The 23,884-nt window shown below is 38.6% G+C and overlaps 1 protein-coding gene and 2 pseudogenes across 7 annotated transcripts in view; all 3 read left to right on the top strand.

Annotated features, from left to right (window-relative positions):
- Positions 1 to 23,884, top strand: part of Herc3 (HECT and RLD domain containing E3 ubiquitin protein ligase 3) — a 176,249-nt gene that overhangs the window by 132,954 nt on the left and 19,411 nt on the right. For all 7 annotated transcript variants that reach the window (XR_015452864.1, XR_015452863.1, XR_002396187.2 and 4 more), the window contains 2 exons: positions 21,992 to 22,175; positions 22,392 to 22,494. Coding sequence is in view for 4 of the 7 variants with exons in the window: in XM_021261066.2 (XP_021116725.2) it covers positions 21,992 to 22,175; positions 22,392 to 22,494 (287 nt within the window). In the remaining 3 variants the exon portion in view is untranslated. The remainder of the gene's footprint in view (positions 1 to 21,991; positions 22,176 to 22,391; positions 22,495 to 23,884) is intronic.
- LOC147827131 (bone morphogenetic protein 15 pseudogene) lies at positions 8,638 to 14,072 on the top strand (annotated as a pseudogene).
- Positions 14,093 to 21,985, top strand: LOC147827130 (presenilin-2 pseudogene; annotated as a pseudogene).

Raw genomic sequence — 23,884 nt, 5'->3', positions numbered from 1 at the left:
AATCTACAACTCTTTTGGGTGGTGCCACCCACTCCCAGGGTGGACCTTCTCATTATCTACACCGAGAACTATGATAAACCAATTAGTGGGGCTGATCCAGTACCACACACCCTTAATCCCAGTATCACACACTCACAATCAAGCCACCTTCCAAAAGCCCCACCTATGAGCACATGAGGCTTTAGGGGTATAGCTATATCCAAGCCTTAACTGTAAGTGTATATTTAACTTTATAAGCAGCTGCCTCACTGTTTTCCCAAGTGGCTGTGTGCCATTTTGCTTTTTATACCAGTAGTGTATGAGAGCAACAGTTGACACATATCTTCACCACCATCTACTATTGTCACATTTGGTTTTTTCCCCCTAATCTGATAGCTGTGTAGTGGTACCCTTAATGATTAATGATTTCTCAGTGTGCTTATGTGCTAGTTGTATATTTTTGATAAAGCAACTGATTAACCTCTTTGCTCATTTTCTAAATTTTTGTTTTCATTTTTATTGTGCTTTAAGTGTTCTTTATATTTTTGAATACAGGTCCTCTATGAAAATGTACTTTATAAATATTTTCTTTCATTTTGTGGCTTTTCTTTTTCTTTTTGTAGCAGAAGATTTCTCAAATGTTAATTTTATTAATTTTTGTCCTATTTTCTTACTTTTCTCATTACTGAGATAAAATACCCAACACCCAAAGTTAAAAGAGAAACGGTTTTTTTTGTAGTGCATAGTTTTTAGAAGTTTCAGTTCAAAGTTGACTGTCTCCAAGGCAGCGTGGAATGTACAAGGGCATCACAGAGGACAAGGACTTCATGGGGGCAGAAGGCAGCAAAGCCTCAAAGTATTGAAACAGCAGGTGAACGCCAGTGACATCAGCAGCCCTCTTTCTGTCCCTTGTGTTCTATCCGAGTGAAATGCCCTTAGGACAAGCAGCACTCACACCCAGGGATGGTCTTCCCATTATCCACACCCAGAACTGTGCCAAACCAATCAGTGGACTAATTTAGTAACCACACACACTTGATCACAGCATCACACAGTTAATCCCAGTATCACACACATTAGATCCAGCTACCTCTGAAGAGCCCCACTGAAAAGCATGAGGCTTTGGGGGACAGCTAGACACAACCCATTAACACTATGGATTGTGCTTATAAATTGCTTTTACTATGTTCTCTTTTACAAGTTGTATACTGTTAAGTTTCACACTTAGGCCATAATCCTTATTGAATTAAGTTTTGCACAGATGGAAAGTATTTTTTTCTGAATAGGAATTTTTTTCTAAATAGGATGATCCATCACTATTTATTGCAAACACCATCCTTTCCTGAATTGCCTTTCAAATTTGTCAAAAATCAATTGACTTTATACAGTGGACCCTTGAGTTACAACTGGCCTGACATACAAACAACTGGGGTTATGACTGGAATTTTAGTTATAACTAAAGACCAAAGTCTTTAGTTATAACCTGAATGCTGGGCACTTGTGCTTCCAGATGGTCTCAGATACAGATTTAACCCTTTTGAAGAGTTCTGTAAGGGACATTACAACATCCTTTCCTGTGTGGGGTTGAGAAATCCTGGGCCAGTGTCTCTCTACACTGAGATCTGCCTGTATGTAGGAGAGAGACTTTGAAGGCTGTGTAGAGGAGCCTGAGCTTTCAATTGACCAACTTAAGTTGCAACCAGCCCTTGAGAACAAATTGAGTTCATAAGTCAAGGGTCCACTATACTAAACTGCTTCTGGACTTTTTCTTCTGTTGCATTTTTAAAAAAAAATTTATTATTTTTCCTTAAATTCTTTTATTGATACATTTTAGGTACACAACACATTTACATTTATCATTGGGTACTTGTACTTGTGCATGATATATCTTGGTTATTTTTTCCCCATTCCCTGTCCTCCCTTCACCCCCTCCATCCTTCCCTATTTACAGAGACTTTGTATATCCTTTCACTAATACAACACTTGATAACTGTAGCTTTATAAATAATTCTTAAAATTAGATAATGAGTTCTCTAACTTCACTCTTTTTCAAAGCCGTTTTGGCTTTTCTAGTTCCTTTGCCTTTTTGCTTGACAAACTTAAAAGTCCTTTACTATAATTTGTATTCAGACATCTCAAAACCATTAGCAATACATATAGTATTTGTTCCTTAATATGTGCTTAAAAATTCAGTCAATTTGTTAAGGCTTTTCTCATTTGGTGGATTTTGTAGTCTGGTGTGTAATTGGTGGTGCACTAATACAAAGTTGTGAATAATATAGATGAGCTATTATGCTATGAAGTCTTTATCTTGGCATAGAGTATCATGTCATCTGCAAATAATGACAATTTGACTTCTTTGTTTCCTATCTTTATTCCTTTTATTTCTTTCTCTTGTCTAATTGCCGTGGCTAATGTTTCCAAAACTGTATTGAACAGGAGTGTTGATACTGTATATCCTTGTCTTGTTCCTGATTTTAGTGTGAAGGATTTCAGTTTTTGACCATTTAGTATGATATTGGCTGTTGGTTTTTCATAGATGGCTTTTATCATGTTGAAATAGAGACTGTTCTGATTTTCTGTAGGGTTTTTATTATTAGTGTGTGTTGGATTTTGTCAAATGCTTTTTCTGCATCTGTTGAGATGATCGTATGGTTTTTGTCCTTGGCTCTATTAATATAGTGAGTTACATTTATTGATTTATGTATGTTGAACCATCCCTGCATCCCTGGGATGAATCCCACTTGGTCAGGGTGTATGATCTTGATAATCTTCTGCATTGTGTTTGCCAGTATCTTATTGGGTTTTTTTTGTCTATATTCATTAGTGAGATTGGCCTACAGTTCTCTTTTTTGGTTGGGCCTTTCTCTGTTTTTGGGATCAAAGGGATGTTTGCTTCCAGAAATGAATTTGGGAGTATTGTTTCCCTTTCAATTTCACTGAATAGTTTAAACAGTAGTTGCAATAGTTCTTCTCTAAAGTTCTTGTAGAATTCAGCAGTGAAGCCCTCAGTACCTGAGCTTTTCTTCGTTGGTAAATTTTTAATTACATTTTCCATTTTGTTGACTGATACTGGATTGTTTAGAATTTTTAGGTCTTCTTTGTTCTGCTTTGGTAATTTGTATGTACCTAGGAATCTGTCCATTTCTTCTGTGTTTTCCTTCTTATTGGCATATAGGTTCTCGAAGTAGGTATTGATGATCCTCTGGATTTGTGCTGGGGCCATTGTAATTTTACCTTTTTCATTCCTAATTGCATGGATTTGGGCCTTTTCTTTCCTTTTTTTGATAAGGTTGGCTAGAGATTTGTCAATTTTGTTTATTCTTTCAAAGAACCAACTCTTGGCTTCATTGATTTTTTTGTATTGTTCTTTTAGTCTCCTGCATTGATTTCTGCTCTGGCCTTTATAATTTCCTCCCATGTATGAGCTTTACTTTTGTCTGGCTCTTCTTTTTCTAGATGCTTGAAGTTTAGCATTATGTCATTCATTTGAGCTCTCTGTATTTTTTTTTTAATCTTTACAAAAAATTTATTTTTTATTAGTACATGTTGCAGTACATATTTAGATTCTCCTAGGGAGTAGGTACACACACTTAACATATTGTAATTCTTTTTATTCCCTTCCCTCTCCCCTCCATCTCCATTCTGTCTTCCTTCCCTATTGTTAATCTTTTATTTTGTTTTTTTTAATTAAATTCTTTTATTGATACATTTTAGGTATACAACACAATTACATTTCTCATTGGGAATTGTACCTTTACATAATGCATCTTGGTTCTTATTTTTTCCCCATTCCTAGCCCTCCCTTCACCCCCTTCACCCTTCCCTATTTACAGAGACTTTATTTCCATTTTTCCCATTTCTCATCATTTTTCCTTTCCCTTCTTTCCTTTCCCCTGCCCCTCCCACTACCCCTACCACTTTGGATCTTTTCTTCCTATTTTGCATTATCGATTATTCATTCTAATCATTGGTACAGTTCTGGTATACAATATAATGACATTCATCATTGGAAATTTGCATTACATAGTCTCTCTTGGTTCTTATTTTTCACCCTTGCCCAGCCCTCCCTTCAACCCCTCCATTCCTCCCTATTTACAAAGATTTTGTTCCTATTTTTCCATTTTCTCATATTAATCCCATTCCCCTCTAGCCTCTCCCCTAGCCCTCCCACTTCCTTCCCCTTTGCCCCTTTTCTTCCTATTTCACATGACCTATTATACATTTAGTCCATATTTACACTTTCAGTTTCTCACACCAGAGAAACTATTCGGTATTTATACATGTGTGTCCTATTTATTTCACTTAAGAGTATGGCCTCAATGTGCATCCACTTAGCTATAAATGTCTCTAATTTCTCATTTTTTATGGCTGAGTAGTACTCCATTTTATAAAAAAAACACATTTTCTTTATCCAGTCTCTAGTTGATGGGTATTTGGGCTGTTTCCAAGTTTTAGCTATTACAAACTGTGCTGCTATGAGGATGGGCACACATATATCACTGTGGTATGATTCTTTTAATTCTTTTGGGAAGATCCCCAGCAGTGGAATAGTGGGGTCAAATGGGACTTCCAGTCCTAGTTCTTTGAGAGCTCTCTGTATTTTTCTAATGTGAGTGTTCACTGGTATGAATTTCCCTTGTAAGACTTACTTTCATTGTGTCCTGTAGATTCTGATATGTTTTATTGGCATTGTCATTGAATTGTAGAAACTGTCTGATTTCTTATTTAATTTCCTCTGTGACCTCTTGGTTATTCAGAAGTGTGTTCTTTAATTTCCATGTGTTTATGAAATTGTTGTGGTTCCTTTTGCTATTTATCGCCAATTTCATCACATTATGGTCTGATAATATACAGGGGATAACTTCAATTCCTTTGCATTTACTTAAACCTGTTCTGTAAGCAAGTATGTGGTATATTTTGGAGAATGACCTGTGTGTAGCTGAAAAGAATATGTATTCTGAGTTTGTGGGGTGGAACACTCTGTAAACATGTGTTAAGTCTATTTGTTCAAGAGTTTGGTTGAGTTCTACTATTTCATTGTTTATTTTTTGTCTAGTTGATCTATCTACTTGTGACAGTGGGGTATTGAGATCCCCCACTACTATTGTATTAGTGCTTATTTGATTTTTCATGTCCATTAGTATTTGTTTTATATAGTTCAGTGCACTAGCATTTGGGCCATATATATGATTATCCTGCCTTCCTCTTGGATTGTTCCCTGTACAAGGATACAGTGGCCTTCTTTGTCTGTGTTAACTAGTGTTGGTTTGAAATCCATTTTTTATTTGCAAATAGGATAGCTACTCCTGCTATTTTTCAGGTTCCTCTTGCATGTAGTATTGTTTTCCCACCCTTTAACTTTCAGTGTATGAATTTCTTTTTGAATTAAGTGTGTTTCTTGTATGCAGCATATTGTTGGATTTTGCTTCTTGACCCGTTCTGCCAGTCTATTTCTTTTGATTGGTGAATTGAGACCATTAACATTGATGGTTATAATGGATATGTATTGACTTATCCTTGTCATGACTTTTCCCTGTTATTGACTTCTCCTGCTTTGCATTTGATTTCTTGTCTTGCCTGTTGGACTCATTCTTCTGGGCTTCCTAGGGTTGTGATCCTCATTTTCTTTTCCTAGGATATTTTTTAAAAATTTTTGGAGTACTGGTTTGGTATTCATGAAGTTCTTCAGGTATTCTTTGTCATGAAAGTATCTTATTTCTCCATCCATTCTGAAAGATAGTTTTGCAGGGTACATCAAACTGGGTTGGAGGCTGTTTTCCTTTAGGAGTTGAAATACTTCAGGCTCTTCTTGATTCGAGGGTTTGTATTGAGAAGTCTGTTGTGATTCTGATTGGCTTTCCTTTGTATGTGATTTATTTCTTTTCTCTAAGTGCTTGTAGTATTTTGTTCTTCTGTTGGCTTTCTGGAATCTTGAGTACTATATACCTAGGTGTAGTTTTTTTTTTTTTTATCATGGCTAGTTCTATATGCCTCACTTATCTGTATGCCAAATTTTTTTCCCCTACCTGGGAAGTTTCTACCATTACTTCTGTGAGAAGTTTTTTATGTCATTTGCAGTCTCTCCTGTTTCTTCATTGACTTTGATATCAGCCTCATGTTATTCTTCTTTGCATCATCTAGCAGCTGCTGGATTGACTTCTCATGGTCCCTTACTGTTGCAAAGAAATTTTTCTTTTCCTGGTCACTGATTGCAATCCTGTGTTCTATTTCTGACATTCTGTCCTCACATTGGCTCATTCTGCTGTGTAAACATTCAGTGGAGATTTTAATCTCCTGGATATCTGTTTGCACCTGTTATATGGATTCCATTTGTTTCCTATGCTGGGATTCCATCATGTTTCTCAGCTCCTCTACTTTTTTTCTGTGTCTGCTCTTTATGGGCAAAATTTCTGCTGTTATCTGAGAAATTATTTCTGATTTCATTTTTTCCAGATCCTTTCATTGCCAGTTCAGTGAGTCCAGGTTGTTGAGTATCAGATTGTTCCTTCTCATTGCCCCTTGGAGTTGCCTTAGATGATCTGGAAGTCTGGTTTTGAGCCTTGTTTACATGTCTTCTCATTTGAATAGATGGAACCTTCTGTGCCTTTGTTGAGGTGACTTTCTGCTTGCCCAGTGGGCTTTAATTGTCAGCAAGTCTCAGAGAGGCCTTCTCTCTGTTGGTCACTCCTGTGCCAATTATTGGTTTCAGAATGGTGGCCCTTTGGATCCCTGCACTGTTGTCCAGATGGTTCTGGCTAGGGCCTGCACACACCTGGGATGGTATCTGGGTGTGCCTCTGGTGGCACCAGCCCACCTGGGTAACTGTTGTCTGGGAGGCCATTTGGCTGGGGGCTTTGTACCTGAGTTGCTGGTGTCTGAGTGGGCTTCTGGTTGGATTCTGCAGGCCCTTATCCATGGTATCTGTGTGGGCCTCTGGGTGTTGTTTGTGTGCCTGCTTAGCTGTTTTCCAGATGGACCTTTGGCTGGGTCCTGTTGGCCCAAGCTGCTGCTTTCTGGGCAGGGACCTGGCTGGAACCTGCACACCCTCACTGCCGCTCTGATCCACGTGGGCTTCTTGCTGGGATCTGTCTTTCTTTTCTCAAAAAATAACACTTAGTCATAGCCTGATAATTATGTTGTACTGTTTTTAACATATGCAATCATAGAAATTTGACAGCCTTCCTTCATTTTGTTGTATTTCTGTCTTCTTTGATCTTAGCTGGTGGTGTGGAATTCTCAAAAGCTTCAGTAATATACTAGGCAGTTTACTGCATAGTGGCGGGGGAAGGGAAGTCATTATGTTAGAGGACCCCACAGATCTTTCCTGTACAACAACTGTATCTTTATTCTTGATTTCTGCTGTGATGGTTCATTGGACCCATGAACCACATGTGCAATATCTGCAGCAAACAGTTTTATAGCCCCAGTGTTGGCTGTTTCCAGAGTATGCTATCTACATAAGCTGAAAAATTTTCCAGGCTCCAAATTTCTAGTTACTGTCTGCTCACCATTCCCGTCTTCAGATTATATATTTCTTCTTTGATTTTGCTCTAAGCATCAGGGAGAAACCTGGTTGCACTGTATCTTTAATAAGCTGTTCAAAAATCTCAACTAAATATCCAACTTCATTGCATACAAATTCTGGTTTCCACAAAACACTTGCAACAGTTGTTACAAGCTTCTTTGACACTTTATAACAAGGATTGCCTTTGTGGTTTGTTTTGTTATTTTTGAAAATTTTTTCGTAGTACTAGGAGTTGCACCTTGGACCTTGTACACACTAGGCAAGTGCTCTACCACTCAGCTACAGTCTGAGGCCACTTCTTCTCTACTTTTTAATAACATATTCCTTACATTCCCTGAAGAACTCACCGGGTATAATTTTAACATTCATATTTCTAGCAACTTTTCATTTATGAAATTGTATTTTCCAGTTCAATAGGATATTTTCTATGAAGTTTTTCAAAAATTTTCTAGGCTGTTTTGCCTTGTTCCAAATCTACTTCTGCAGTTGTAGATATTTGGTAATACCCCTGAAATTTGTGTGTGAGCTATGTCCTGATAAGCCCATCGTAAGTTGAAAATGCATTTGATACACCTAATTTACTAAACATTATAGCTTAGCAACACAACATTATAGAACATCTATTGTTTATTCTCATGATCAGATAGATGCCAGGGTTCTGCAAGCTGTTGGTGCTTTGCAGCATCACAAGAGTGTCATATTATATACTACCAGCCCAAAAGAAGATCAAAATTAAAAAATAGGAGTATGATTTCTTTTTTAATTGATTTTTTATTAATTATTAATTTTACATATTAAATGTATTGCTTTGATAAATGCGTATAGGATGCGCTGATCAAACCCAGGCACCCTCTTATACACCTCCACTTTTCTACATACAGATCAACTTTTTAGCAACCACATATGAGATAAAACATGATAGTTGTCTTTCTGTGTCCAGCACACTTCATTCAGAGTAATGCTCTCCCACTCCATTCACCCTTCCACAAATGACAGAATTTCATTCTTCTCCTGGACTGAATAATACTTCATTGTGTTTGTACACATTTTCCTCATCCATTCATCTGTTCATGGGCACCTCAGCCAGTTCCCTACCTCAGCTACTATGAACAGTGAGTGCCACAGTGAACATGGGCATGCCGGTGTCTATATTCCACAACTTTCAATTGCTCGAACAGAATACCCAACACCTGCAATGTAAATTTTTATAGTGGTTTGAGTTTTGGCTTTGGGGTTTTAATCCGCGATTGGCTTGTTCCAAGACAAAAATATGGAGGAAGGGCATGGAAGAACAAAGCTGTTTAGTTTATAGAAGCTGAGAAGCAGAGCATAGGAGAAGAACACTATAGAGAGCAAGGAACCAGAGACCAGATATAGTTGCACAGGTCATGCCCCTGACCCTTTCAGACGCTCAGAAATGTGCTTTACTAATCTCCTACCTCTTGCTTAATCTAGTGAAGTCAATACTTGCAATTAATTGTCAGTATTTCTTTCATCCACTGACTTCAGTACCTTTGAACATACACTCACAAGTGGGACACCTGGATCACATGGTATATCTATGTTCAGTTTTTTGAGTAACCTCACTATGGTTCTCCATAACAACTATACTAATTTACATTACCACCACCAGCCTGTAAGAGTTCTCCACATCCTTGCCAACATTTATTAGTACTTGTTACATTTTGTTTCCCAGTGTCTTGTTGAGGAATTTTGCATCTGTGTTCATTAAAAGATTGGCCTGTAGTTTTGTTTTTTCAGTTGAGTCCTTGTATGGTTTTGGAATGAAGGTAATGCTAGCTTCCAGAAAGCAGTTTGGCAGTACTCCTTCCCTTTCAACTTCATTTAAGAGTTTAAGGAATACTGACTTTAGATCTTCCCTAAAGCTCTTGTAGAATTCTTGTCTGTTTGATCTACTTGTGATAGTGGGGTAATGACCATAATTCTGTTGATGTTCATCTGTTCTTTTATGTCCAGTGGTATTTGTTTCATGAAATTGAACATGCCAGTATTTAGTGCATATATATTTGCAATTGTCACTTCTTCATGTTTTGGGCTTTTCTTAGTTGGTAGTTCTTTTGTTACTGCTTCAGTTTTCTTGCCTGTTACTGGACTGTTTAGGGTTTTTTATATCTTCTTGTTTCAGTTTTGGCAATTCATGTATATCTAGAAATCTTTCCACTTTTTTTTTCTTGTAAAACACCTCAAATTTTACTCATGTACAAAAGTAAGCAACGCATTAATACAGAAAAACACATAGCTTATAGCTTATCCTTTAAAACCAGAATGGCCAAGTGAAGTGAAAAGAAGTACAGATTCTTATTTTCACTATAAAAAATGAAATCAAAAGTACACATTAGGGATTGAACCGTTTTTCTTCTTTGCAGAGGCGTGACTTATTTCTAGGTTGGCAATGGTCTACCAAATACTGTGCTAAGTCAGAGCTGACAGGTGACCAGTAGAGGGTCCACAGCCCCAACTCGTGCTGAGCCAGACAGGGAGCACCATGTTGGCAGGAGAGGTTTGGACAGGTGGAAGAAATTTCAGTCTGTACCTATTCCAACAGAAACCCAGCAGAGTGGCTTGTACAGAAAAGATTTAAGCAAGTACACAGAAACACTCTTAACATGCTCCGATAGAAGGATAGCATTAGTTTACTATGATAGAAAGATAGCTTTAGTCTACCTGCAGCACATGCATCCACAGCAATGTAGAAAGCACTTTTGCCTTCACAGCACTGACATCCACTTCTTTAGTTTATTGGAATATAGGTTTTTGAGATTCATTGGTGTCTTTTACTTTTGTTTGGAAACAATTTAATTCACAAACAAAAGCATGTGGCAAAAATTTGTTTTTGTTTGCAAACTGCACATTGGCTGACAAACACAACTGGCCATCTTTCCCAAAATCATAGAACAAATTAAGTTCCTGAACCAAGGTACCACTGTAGTTACTAATGGTCTGGATTTTAGTGGTGATCATTGGATTTCACCTTTTTTATTTCTAATTGCATGTATATGGGTCTTTTCTTGTTTTGGTAAGTTTGGGTATAGGTTTGTCTATTTTGTTTATCCTTTCAAAAACCCAGCTTTTCAATTATTGTCTGAATCTAGGTTTCACATAATTGTTTGATTCTGCAAACTGTTAAATTTCTTCCATAATTTCTTCTGAGACCGATTATATTTATTCAAGAGTATACTGTTTAATCTCTGTGTTTATATAATTTCTGTGGTTTCTTTTGCCATTGATTTCTAGTTTCATCCCTCTACTGATAATATGCATGGGATAATTAGCTTTCAGTTCTTTTTCATTAAGTATGCTTTATGTGCTACTGTGTGGCCTGTTTTGGGGAATGTTCCACGTATTGCTGAGAACGATGTGTATTCTGTTATTGGGTGGAACACTATAAATATCTATTGTTTACTTGTTCAGAGTTATGTTTCAACTCATATTCTTCGTTGATTATTTTTGTCCAGTTGATCTATTTGTGATACTAGGATATTGAAGTTTCCCACTGTAATTGTGTTGATATTTATTGGATCTTTTATGTTCAGTGATACTTGTTGTATGGTGTTGGCTGTGTTGGTATTTGGTGCATATATTATTTACAGTTTTTCTCTTTCAGTTTAATTATTCCTTTAACCAATACGTAGTGACCATCTTTAACTCTTCTGTTCACTTTTGACTTGAAGTCCACTTTGTTTGAGAATAGAATACTTCTGCTTGCTTTTAAGGCTCCCTTTGCAACAGATATTGTTTTCCATCCTTTGATTTAAATCTATGAATTTTTGAATTAAACATGATTCTTATATGCGGCATACCATTGGGTTTTATTTTTTGATCCAATCTGTGTCTTTTGGGGAGTTGAGACTCTTCACATTGAGAAATATTAGTGAAAGGTACTGACTCATTCCTATCATTGCATTATTTTTGTGTTGCTCTTCCTTTTTTTTCCCTTTCTGCTTAACTCCTCATTCTACCTGATTTATTCATTCCACTTGACTTTTTGACTTACTTCTTTCTAGTATATTCTTGAGAATTTTTGGAAGACTGATTTGGTGGTTGTGACTTTGTTAAGGTGCTCTTTGCCATGGAAAGACCTTATTTCTCCATCAATTTAAAAAAATATTTTCACAGGATATTTTAGTTTGGATTGGAAGTTATTTTCTTTTAGGACTTGAAACATGACACTGAAAGTGCTCCTGGCCTTTAACCTTTGAGCCATTACAGTGGGTTAAATATGCCCATTTTATATTTTTCTATTGTAAATTTGTACTTTGGCATTATAGTAGCCGGCTATGCATCTCAGTACCTTTCCCTGAGGGATACAGGAAGCATTCTTTATGTTTACCCTCATGGTACTATGAATGGCAATGTATGTGCACCTATGTACAAATGTCAAACCAGGATTTTAACCCACATTATGCTCTGCCTAACATTAGGTTTTGTGTATGTTTACCTCAGCATCACACAGAGTATAATACACCCCCACCACTCTAGGATTTGTTTTGTTAAAAAAGTTTTCTTTTGATTTTTCTGGTAGAAGTAGCCCAATTCAGTACAGTGGCACATGAAAAACCAGATTTGCAAGTTTTAGAGAGGGTCAAAAGTAAATCATCAGATCACTCATGCATTGATGATGAAGATGATTCATTATGGCAGAGTACATGTCATAACAAAAGAGTGGTCTGAGTGGATGATGATGATGATGATGATGATGACGACGACGATGATGACGACTTCTTTGATGTTGGCCATGTGAGCCAAAGTTCCTGTGACAGTGAAATGGTATAAGAATTGACTGATAACAGACACAAGGAATGCAGACCTCCTTGATTCAGATGATGAAGAAAACAGCAATATGAATGCATTTTTGATTAGTCAAAATGTTTCAAAATGGTCACACAACCAAATGGGACAATCCAGTGTTAGAACTAGGTCTGAAAATATAGTGAGAATACTGGCAGGGCTGAAACCTATTGGACAGAATGCCAGGACTGCCATTCAGTGTTGGAAATTGTAACAGAAGAAATGCTGTGAGATACTGTGAAATACACAAAGGCTGGAATACAAGTAAAACGTTCTTTGTGCACCAATAAATACTCAGAAATGTATTCATTATGCTACCTCCCTAGCTGAACTGAAAGTATTCATAGGTCTCCTTAACTTAGCAGGGCTTTCTCATGGTAATTGCAGGAATGTAAATGATTTAGGGAAAAGTGGTGGCTGTGGGCTTGTAGGATTACAGTGACACTGAGGAGATTTGCTTTTCTTCAAAATTGCCTGAGGTTTCATGACAAAACTACCCACTAGGAAAGAAAAAGCACTGATAACCTGGCTGCTCTCTGGTCATTGTTTGACATACTTGTGAGTAGTTGCCAAGCAATTTACATACCATCTGAATACATGGCTATTGGTGAACACCTTGCAGCATTTCATGGCTGCTGTAGCTACAGGAAATATATGTTCCCCAAAACCTTCAAAATATGGCATAAACATTTATGACCTTGTAGATGCAAATACTTATGCTTTCAATTTAGAAATTTATCCTGGAACTCAGCTATTAGGTCCTCATTCTTTTTTTTTTTTTTGTACCAGGGATCGAACTTGGGTCCTTGCGCTTGCACAGCAGGTGGCAAAACCACTGAGCTAAATCCCCAGCCCCAGGTCCTCATTCTTATAATAATAAACTGAATGATGATATGAGCAGACTTGTTGCTCCCATCTCCCAAACTGATCAAAATGTGACATTCGACAATTAGTTTACCAGTTTTCAATTGATGTTACATTTGTTAACAGAGCAAAAGTTGACCAGTGTAGTAGGAACTGTACATAGGCACAAAGCAGAAATTCCAAATGAAATGTTGCAACTTCAAAACAGAGAATTGAAAAAAAAAAAACCCAGAGAATTGTATAGTACAATCTTTGGATCTCAAAAAGATTTACATTAGCTTCATATATGGCAAAAAAAACACCCCAAAACAAAAACTAGTACTGCTCATCTCAATGACACTCATAAAACTGCTTGGAAGGCTGAACTTCTTCCCAGTGGCCTGGAGGAGTTTATGGGAGGGGAATCTTCTCTTCTCTCAAGGAAGGCTCCTCAAGTAGATAGTGTTGCATCTAAAGTTTCTGCCCCCTCCCAGGAACAAGATGAGTCTAAAAATAAACAGTGTTCCCTCCACCCTTACACAGTCAGCTTTTGTCAGTTGGGCTGGGATCACTGGATCATTGCTCCCCACCACTATACCCCGAATTACTGTAAAGGAACTTGCCCTCGAGTACTACACTATGGTCTCAATTCCCCCAATCACACCATCATCCAGAGCCTCATTAATGACCTGGTAAACCAGAGCATCCCTCAGCCTTCCTGTGTCCCTTATAAGTATGATGCCATGAGTGTTCCTCTTATTGAGGCAAATGGGAGTATTTTGTACAAAGAACATGAGGGTATGGCTGCACAGTCCTGCACATGTAGGTGAGAATGAAAGTATAGCTCACTCTGGTTTCCCAAGAAATTGGAAAAGGGTTTAAAAGAAATAAATATCAGTGTTAAAGCTGAAAAAGGGGGGGGGGGGAGGGGGCGCGGTGGGCAGCTGTGTGGAGACGCCAGGACTCCAGCGCCAGAGGCTGAAGGAGCCCAAAAACAGAAGCGGGACCCCATTCTGCATTTTACTGATGAAGAAACTGAGCCCACAGAGCTAAAGTGACATAGCCCAAGGTCGCCCAGGTACGCCGCCTCCCTAGCAGGGCCATGCTCATGTTCATGGCCTCTGACAGCGAGGAAGAAGTGTGTGATGAGCGGACGTCCCTGATGTCAGCCGCGAACCCCTCACCGTGCTCCTGCTAGGAGGGCCAGCAGGGCGAGGAGGACGGGGACAGTGCTGCCCAGTGGAAGAGCCAGGAGAGTGAGGAGGACTGCGAGGACGACCCTGACCACTACATCTGCAGTGGGGTCCCCGGGCGGCCCCCAGGCCTGGAGGAGGAGCTGACCCTGAAGTACGGGGCGAAGCACGTGATTATGCTTTTTGTGCCTGTCACGCTGTGCATGATCGTGGTGGTGGCCACCATCAAGTTTGTGTACTTCTACACGGAGAAGAACGGGCAGCTCATCTACATGCCCTTCACCGAGGACACGCCCTCTGCGGCCAGCGCCTCCTGAACTCTGCAGAACACGCTCATCATGATCAGCGTCATCGTGGTCATGACCAGCGTCATCGTGGTCATGACCATCTTCCTGGTGGTGCTGTACAAGTACCGCTGCTACAAGTTCATCCACGGCTGGCTGATCATGTCCTCCCTGATGTTGCTGTTCCTGTTCACCTACATCTACCTCGGGGAAGTGCTCAAGACCTACAACGTGGCCATGGACTATCCCACGCTCTTCCTGACCATGTGGAACTTCGGGGCGGTGGGCATGGTGTGCATCCGCTGGAAGGGTCCCCTGGTGCTGCAGCAGGCCTACCTCATCATGATCAGCACCCTCATGGCCCTGGTGTTCATCAAGTACCTCCCAGAGTGGTCCGCGTGGGTCATTCTGGGCGCCATCTCCGTGTATGATCTCGTTGCGGTGCTGTGTCCCAAAGGGCCGCTGAGGATGCTGGTGGAGAATGCCCAGGAGAGGAACGAGCCCATCTTTCCCGCCCTCATATGCTCCTCCACCATGGTGTGGACACTGGGCATGGCAAAGCTGGACCCACCCTCAGACCCGGAGATGGAAGAAGACTCCTACGACAGTTTTGGGGAGCCCTCGAACCCCGACGTCTTTGAGCCCTCTCTGCCCAGCTACCCTGGGGAGGAGCTGGAGGAAGAGGAGAAAAGTATTTGTTTAATACAATAAAACTCATAAAATTAATAGATTATGAATTGAAATACTGTAAAGAATAAATATGGGTTTGACACACTCATGTTTTTTGCACCTTTATGACAAAAAAAATGTGTTTTGCCTCCCAGGTTAAGGTTTGTTTTCAAGTCTGCTGTAATTCTAGTGGGTTTACCTTTATAAGTTGATTTACTCTAGTAGCTTTTAAGATTCTGTCCTTGTATTGGACTTGTAGGATTTTAACTATGATATATTGTGGAGTTCTTTACTTTTGGTGGTTATTTGGGGTTCTAGATGCCTTGAGTACCTGTATATTGAGTTATTTCCCTATGCTTGGAAAGTTTTCTGTTATTTCTGTAAGCAAGTTTTTATGCCATTTATGCTATCTGATTTTTTTTTTTACTAATTCCAGCTAATTCCAGTTAATCTTGGGTTAGTCTTTTTTACATTATATAGCAGCTGCTGGATCCATTTTCCATGATCTTTTGTTTTTAAGGTATCTCTGAGTACAGTAATACCTCCGTTTATGAATGCTTCTGTTCACTAACAATACAGTTCACAAACAAGCGTTTGGCAAAATTTTGCTTCTGTTTGTCAACTCTGCAGGTGATGAACACAACCACAACCATCTTCCCTACACGAATATGAACATGGCCATCTTCCCCAGAATTGTGAAACAAATTAAGTACATGAACCAAGGTACCACTGTATATGGTCACCTGCACCAGCTCTATCTTCTAGTTCTTATACACTCTGTTCCCACATTGGCCACTTCTGCTGCCCATACTTTCAGTACAATTTTTATCTCTTGGATTAATATTTGGTTTATTTTCATGGACTCTTGTTAAACTTCTCATTCATGTTTTGTATCATTTTCTTAGCTCAGCTAGCCTTTTTTTCTTAGTGTCTTTTTTAAGCTCACCGATCCTTTGTTTATTAAGTGCATTATCTGTCATATCATCTGTGAGCTTGGCAAGCACTTTATCTGGGTTTTGTTTGTTTTTTATTTTATCACTTCATATAATTCAGGTGTTTGGCTTTTGATTTTCTCCCCATTAATGCCCCAAGGATAAGTTTTGAGGGACTTGGGAATTTTGGGAGCCATTTTTTTTACTTTTTCATGTTTCATGTGTGTGCATGTGCACACACATGGATGCTGTGGGTTGAGGGAAAGACTTTGTTGCTAGTATGCAGGTTGTTTTATTTGGCATCTACTTTCCAGTGATGTGCTCTGGGTGTGACTAACTATAGGCCCGTGCCTCTGTCTGAAGATCCAACCGTCTCCATTAATTTAGAGAGGGGAGGGTGCATTGTGATTGATCTATGTATCATATGCCTTACAGCACTGTGATTTCTGATTTGTATAGTAGCTCAGTCCTGAATAATCCCTCTCAAATATGGTGGGTGCTACAATGAATTTCTTCTCTAACTCTAGCCTGCCATGTGGAAGGAGTTACTTTCAAGAACTCCATGTTGTTTTTGCAGTTTACAATAACCATGGGATTTTCTTAGGCTTGAAGCTGGGGCTAGCGTACCAGACTGCTTTTTTCCCCCTATGTTGTTTTCAGTTTCTCTGTGATTTCTAGTTTTCCTGTCAGTTCTTTATTAACTCCTGGAGCCTTCCTTCCTTTCTCTTTGCTAAGTTTTGTTTTTGAGGTGTCACAAGTCTTGGTTCTGGAAAGACTGTGGTTTGCTGCTGGTTTTTACACTGCCATCTTCCTCCCAGGGATGATTTTTTGCTGTTAAATTCAATTTGCTAGTATTTTATTAAGAATTTTGTATTTGTGTTAATAGAGGGCATTATTTTGTTGTTGTTGTTATTGTGTCCTTGCCCTCTTGTGGTAAGAGGATATTGCTGGCCTCATACAATGAATTTGGAATTGCTCCTTCCTTTCCAATTCTGTGGAAGAATTTGAGAAGTGGCATTAGTTCTTCCATAATGTTTGGTAACATTTAACAGTGAAGCCATCACTGAGGGTTTCTTTGTTGGGAGATGTTTTATTATTGATTCAATGGTATTACTTGTTATTGGTCTAGTCAGGTTTTTTGTGTCCTCATGGTTCAATTTTGGTAGGTGATGTGTCCAGAAATTTGTCCATTTCTTTTTGGTTTTCCAACTTGTTTGCATACAGTTTTTCATCATAGTCCCTAATGATCCTTTATATTTGTGTTATCATTTATGTCTCCTTTTTCAACTCTATTTACATGGGTCTCTCATTTATTTATTTATTTTTTTGGTTAGTCTAGCTAAGGGTTTGTTGATTTTTGTTTACCTTTTCAAAGAACCAGCTCTCTGTTTCATTAGTATTTTGTCTTTTAAAATCTCTATTTAATTTATTTTTGCTCTGTTCTTTGTTGTCTCTTTCTAATTTGGGGTTTGGTTTATTCTTGCTTATTTATATTCTTGAGATGTATTGTTAGATTGTTTATTTGAAATCTTTCTAGTTTTTTTTTAATGTAGGCTCTCATTGCTATAAAATTTCCTCTTAGTATTGATTTTGCTTCAGCCTACACGTTCTAGTTTGTTTTTTCATTTTCATTTCTTTCAAGGAGTTTTTAAATTTCCCTCTTAAACTTTCTCAGTGACACAGTGTTCCTTCAAAAATTGTTCAGTCTCCAAGCATTTGTGTAATTTCTAAAATTTTGTTATTAAGTAAAATTTTGTATTGACTTTTATTTCATTTTGATCATGAAAGATACAGAATATGATTTCAGTTTGTTTCTTAGTTTGATAAGACTCATTTTGTGGCCTGATATATGGTCTGTTCTAGAGAAAGTTTCATTTGGTGATGGAAAGAATTGTTGAAATGTTATGTAAATTTCTCCTAAATCCATTTAATCTGCAGTATAGTTTTAATGTTGATGTGTATTTGTTGATTTGGCAGGAGAGGTCTGGATAATCTATCCATTGGTGCATGTGGGGGTTGGAAATATCCCAGTATTACTACATTGTAGCCTGTATCTCCCTTTAGATCTAATAGAGTTTGTTTTATATAAGTGGGCATGCTATCTATCATTGGTACATATAGATTTACAGTTTCTGGTATCTTCTTGTTGAATTGATTACCTCATCATTATAGAGTGACTGTTTTTGTCTATTCTCACTGTTTTTTTCTTCAAGTCTGCTTTGTCAGATAGAAGTATACTTATTCCTGCTTGTTTTTGGATTTCATTGATTTGGTATATAATTTCCATCCTTTCATTTTCAGTCTGTGTATAAAGAGCGATGTGGTGAATTTCTTGTAGATAGCATCTTCTTGGGTCTTATTTATGTATTCAGCTAGTCTGTATCTTTTGAGGATTCAGCCCATTTATATTTACAGTTATTATTGATAGGAAGAAACTGAGTATTGTCATTTTGATTTTCTTCTAGTTTTGAATATTCTTTTTTCTTCTCATTTGTTTTGGTATTTTGTTGTTTTACTCTATTGACAGTTTGATGTTTTTATTTTGTATCCACTTTTCTAGCAGGATTTATACTTTCACATGCTTTCATGATGGTAGTTATCTTTCACTCTGGATGTAGGACTCCTTTAAAGTATCTATTGTGAGGCTGGTATGATGGTCATCAGATCCCTCAGTTTTTGCTTGTCTTAGGAAATCTCTCATTTATGAAGGGTATACTTGGTGGGCATAGTAATCTTGGTTTGCAATTATTTTTTTTAAGGACTAGGAATACATGATTCTATTCCTTCATGGTGTGTAGGCTTTCTGCTGAGAAATCTGCTAATTTGATGGGGATTTCCTGAAATGTAACTTAGTGCTTTTGTTTCGCAGATTTAAAATTCTTTGTTGTGTACTTTTGACTATTTTACTATAATATGCCATGGTGAATGTTTTACCTTGTCATTACTAATTGGACTGATTCTTTGTGTTATATTTTTGATCATTTGACTATAATATGCTATGGTCAACATTTTACCTTGTCATTAGATATCTTTCCCATGATTAGGGAATTTTTCTGCTAGTATTTCATTGAGAAGGATTTCAGTACCCTTAATTTTATTTTCCTTGGCTTCAGGTACACACACAGCTGGCCACAGCCTAGGTCTCAGAGGGCAGGCTCTTTGCTATTTTGGCTCTTGCAGGTGGTGCTCTGTGTGCTTATCCATGTTACAGTAGCTGTGCCTGCCCTGTAGGGCACCCAGCAGGCTTAAGTCACAGTCACTCTGCTGGGCCACACTGGGGCAGCTAGCCCACAACCCAGTGCAGTGCAATGTCTTTGCAGTTCCAGAGATAGAAATATGCAGGAGTTTCTGAACCTCACAGCTGTCTAAACTATGACAACAGCTTACTTCTCAAGATGACTTCTGGCTATGACACCCTGGGTGCTTGCTGGGAGATGACATGAGACCCTCTTCCAAAGCAAGGCAACTGTGTAGATTCAGTTTAATTATGTAGGGACAGCAAACCTGTGAGGATTGTGAATATTTTCAGTAGCTAAGATGGTCATCATTTGCACTGATGGAGTTTGGTGGGACTCTCTCACCTTTACAGAGGGAAGACTCCCCTCCCCCTGGCTGTGAAACCAGAAAGGCAGTGGCAGGGGTATTGTTTCTCTTACTGTGCTGTTGTCTCAGGCCTCTGAATCTTACATGATTCTAGTATTTCCTCTGCTGATTTTAGTGTTCTCCCATAGTCATTCACCTCCATATGCAGTAATACACCTGTTACTTCTGTTCTTCTCTGTGCAGGAGAAGGGGAGTGCTGGGCATCTCTATTCAGCTATCCCAAATCTCTCATGAAGCATGGTTTTACTGAACGTAGATCACTGTTTCACCAATGTACAGTGAAAATCCTAAGTTGAAGCATCATAAATCAGGGACCATAGATAAGTAGAGTGGGAGGAGGTGGTTGATTTGTTGACTGATTTTAAGAAATTGGCTAACATGCATGTCTGAAATCTAGAGGGCAAGCTCTCAGGATGGAAATTCTGACAGGAGCTGATTTGGCAGTCTTGAGTCCAGAGGCATTCTGGCAGCAGAATTCTTCCTTCTTTGGAGGACCTCAGTTGCTTCTCTTATGGATGGTCTTTAACTGATGGGATGAGGACCACCAGTGTTATGGAGGCTAATGTATTTTATTCAAAATCTATAAACTTAAGTGCTAATCCTGTCTAAAAAAATAACTTCACAGTAACATCTAGCCTATTGCTTCTTTTGGACAATTGTACCAGATAAATACTTTTGGCTTTGCATGATGGATTTCAGGGAAGAAGTTTATCATATGCAGTATAAGAAACTCAGCATCTATGATCAAAATGTGCAATAATTATTTTACATTAGTAGCTTTGCTTTAAAATGTGAACACTTACCATGTTTTGGTTTTGTTTTTCCCGTATCCCATTTTAAAAATGAGAAAAGAGAGACTTAATAGTTACAGAACATGACAGAGCCTGGATTTGAACCTTGTTGTTCCACTTATCCACTGTATTACCATGTTTGTTAGTTATTGGTATAGATGGTGGTCATGTAAAAAATTGTCGCTTTGGAGGAAACCTGAGGTGAAGGTTTATGAAAGATTATACAACACTGGTTGAAGGTGTATCTTTATACTGTTAGAGTGTTAAAAAATGAAAAGTCGTGTTTCCTTATGCTGATTGCCTCTAGTCAGAATATACCTGAAACTTTCCTTTTTCTGCTATAAACCCTTGCCCTCTGTTCTGCCTGCCTTTGAGTCTCTGCCAGACACAAAGGACAATGGCTGACTCCCTCTATAGCAAGCTCTGATTAAATAGCTTTTGCTTTTCTCACTTGGTTGACCTTTGTTTATTTTCACAGTATCTATTGTGGCTCCTATCATTTCATGGCTTATCTACCCACCAGCTGTGTGTGAGGCTCCCATTCACCCATGCCTTCCTCAGTGGTACTGCCTGAATTTTAAGCCTGTGCCAGTCTAGGAATAAGCAGTGATTTGTTGTTGTTTTCATTTATATTTGCCTGATTATTAGTGAGGTGGAGCCATTGTTTGAGACAGTTCTTTCCAGAAGTTCTTAAAGGGTTTATAAGAAATGAGTTACAGGTTATGTATGGTCTTTTCCAAAGCATACTGTGGTTGAGTAGGATTTGGAGGTCTCATGGATCTCAGTAGTTCTTAGTCTTAGTCTCGAATGCAAATAGTATATAATTGTCTACTGTAATATTTTTCCTGTTTTGTGAAATACATTTTTCCTTGTGGTCTTTTCTGGATAGACTTACCTACAAAACAATCACTTTTTACAATGTGCAAGGATACAAATTTCAGGTAGTTAGCTTTACTAACTTATTTTTTTTGGTACCCAGGATCCAACTCAGGATGTGATGTCACTGAGCTAAATCCCCGGCCCTTAGCTTTACTTGTTTCTGAAGATAGGGGAGTAGCCTAATTGTAAGTTGTAAGCAGGCTGAAATCTGGACCCCCTCAGGTAAAGCCAGCAGCATGGTTCTGTGTAACTGGTCTTCCTGGCCCCAGATCACCTGAGGCACTTGGTGGAACTCAAAGGGTAGGGATGGGGGAAGGAGTGGAGGCCTAGTGACCTCCATGGTATCTTAGCATGCCATCTGGTGTGGCTGTTTGATGAAATCCTATCTTTTATCACTTTCATCTTCAGCCTAGAAAGACACCTTCAAAGATTCTACACAACTTTGAGCTCATTGTATTCTATTCCTTTTTGTCTTCTGCAGGCAGGAATTTGTGGACGCTTACGTGAATTACATCTTCCAAATCTCAGTTCACGAGTGGTACACAGCCTTTTCCAGCGGTTTCCTAAAGGTGTGCGGTGGCAAAGTACTTGAGCTCTTCCAGCCTTCAGAACTAAGGGCCATGATGGTGGGGAACAGCAACTACAATTGGGAAGAGCTAGAAGAGGTAGGCACAAAGATGTTGTCTTTGAACTCTAGCAGAGCAGCAGTAGCCTGAAGGTGCGCCCAGGGCCTGTTCTCCTTCAAAGTGAACTATGGTTGAGTAGGATTTGGCGGTCTCCTGCACCTCAGGAGTTTTTTCCCAGTCTGAAGTACAATTAGTATACACTGTCTACTATGATATTCTTATTCTGTAAGGTGTCTTTTTGTCTTTTTTGGACAGACTGCCATCTACAAGGGTGATTATTCAGCCTCACATCCCACTGTGAAACTATTCTGGGAAACATTTCATGAGTTTCCATTGGAAAAGAAAAAGAAGTTTCTCTGTAAGTATCGATCTCAATATGTTATTTATCTACATTTTAGTCTTACACATAGTGTAGGGTGACATTATTCTACAGGTAAGCTTTAACTCTTAAGTGGTATAGAGTAGTGAAACAAACTTGTTTTTTGTCATAATCATCAGAGGCACTACATAGGTTGCTATCCATATGTTCTGCCTTACAGGAAGGATTACATAAGAGGCAGAAAAGAACTGTTTCACTAATTTTCACGCACTTTAAAATAATACTGTTGTAGGTAGGTGTGCTGATGTGCATCTGTAGTCCCAGCTAGTGGGGAGGTTGAGGCAGTAGGATCTCTTGAGCTCAGAAATTTGAGGCCAGCCTGGGCAACATACCAAGGCTATATCTCAAAATAAATAATTAAATTAAAAGTAATTATTTGTATGATTGTATGTGAAAGTGATTCCTTTAAGTATTACATTTATGAAATGAAATTGTTTGTATTAACTTCCCTTATTATCTGTATCCTTTATAAAATATTACAGTGTCCACTGTAGGTAGAGCTGGTGAAGCATGATTTATAGCAGCTTTATGTGACATAATTCACATACCATACACTTTACCCATTTAAAGTATACAATTTAGTGGTTTTTAGTACATGCACATAGTTGTAAAGCTATCCTTAATCAATTTTGGAATATGTTTGTCACCTCACAGTAAAACTCCATCTCTGTTAGCAGTCACTCGTACTGTTTCTCTACCTCTGTTCCCACTTAGGGTTTGTGTCCTTGTGGCTTTGCCTATTCTGGGCATTCCCTGTAAACGGTATCATACAATATTCAGTTCTTTGTAACTGCATGGATGATAACTGAATTAGCCTTTTAAAAATTAGCCTTTCTCTAGTTGTGTCTGTATGTAATCAAGGTCAGAAATTAGCCAGTGAATAGTATAGAGTTCTTGTCAGTATAAACACCGGGTTTGAAAGGTATTCTCTTTTACTTTATAAGAATGAGCATACATTATTCTTAATGCAAGACTTAGCCCAGATTCTTCTGCTTATATGGAACAAAGATGAGAGGCCATGACCTTACACAACAGCTCTTACAAGGGGCCCTGCTTCCCCTCTGCCCAGCTGTATTTGCTGTTGAGAAGCAGCGGCATGAGTCTGGTGACAGGGTAGGGTTTGCCAGATGAGCTCCTAAGGCCATGATGGTCAGAAGAAGCCTGTTTGTGGCCTTGAGGATTCCTTAGAAGCAGGCATTTCCTATTCAGATACCATTAGATTAGAGAAATGTTTATTAACTCTGGAGATTTGGGCAAGATTGTATACCATAGTGTCAACTTATTTAAAAGTACCTCTTAACTAACGATTTCGTTACAGCATTTTACAGCAGTTTAGGTATGAGAGTTGCCCAGCAGTAGGAAATGGGGA

Source organism: Heterocephalus glaber, unplaced genomic scaffold (genome assembly GCF_053883595.1).
Source record: "Heterocephalus glaber isolate CG9 unplaced genomic scaffold, H.glaber_assembly_v1.0 deba00001454, whole genome shotgun sequence".
NCBI lineage: Eukaryota > Metazoa > Chordata > Mammalia > Rodentia > Bathyergidae > Heterocephalus > Heterocephalus glaber.
Note: the sequence above shows the minus strand (reverse complement) of the source record. Positions and strands in the feature narration are given on the sequence as shown.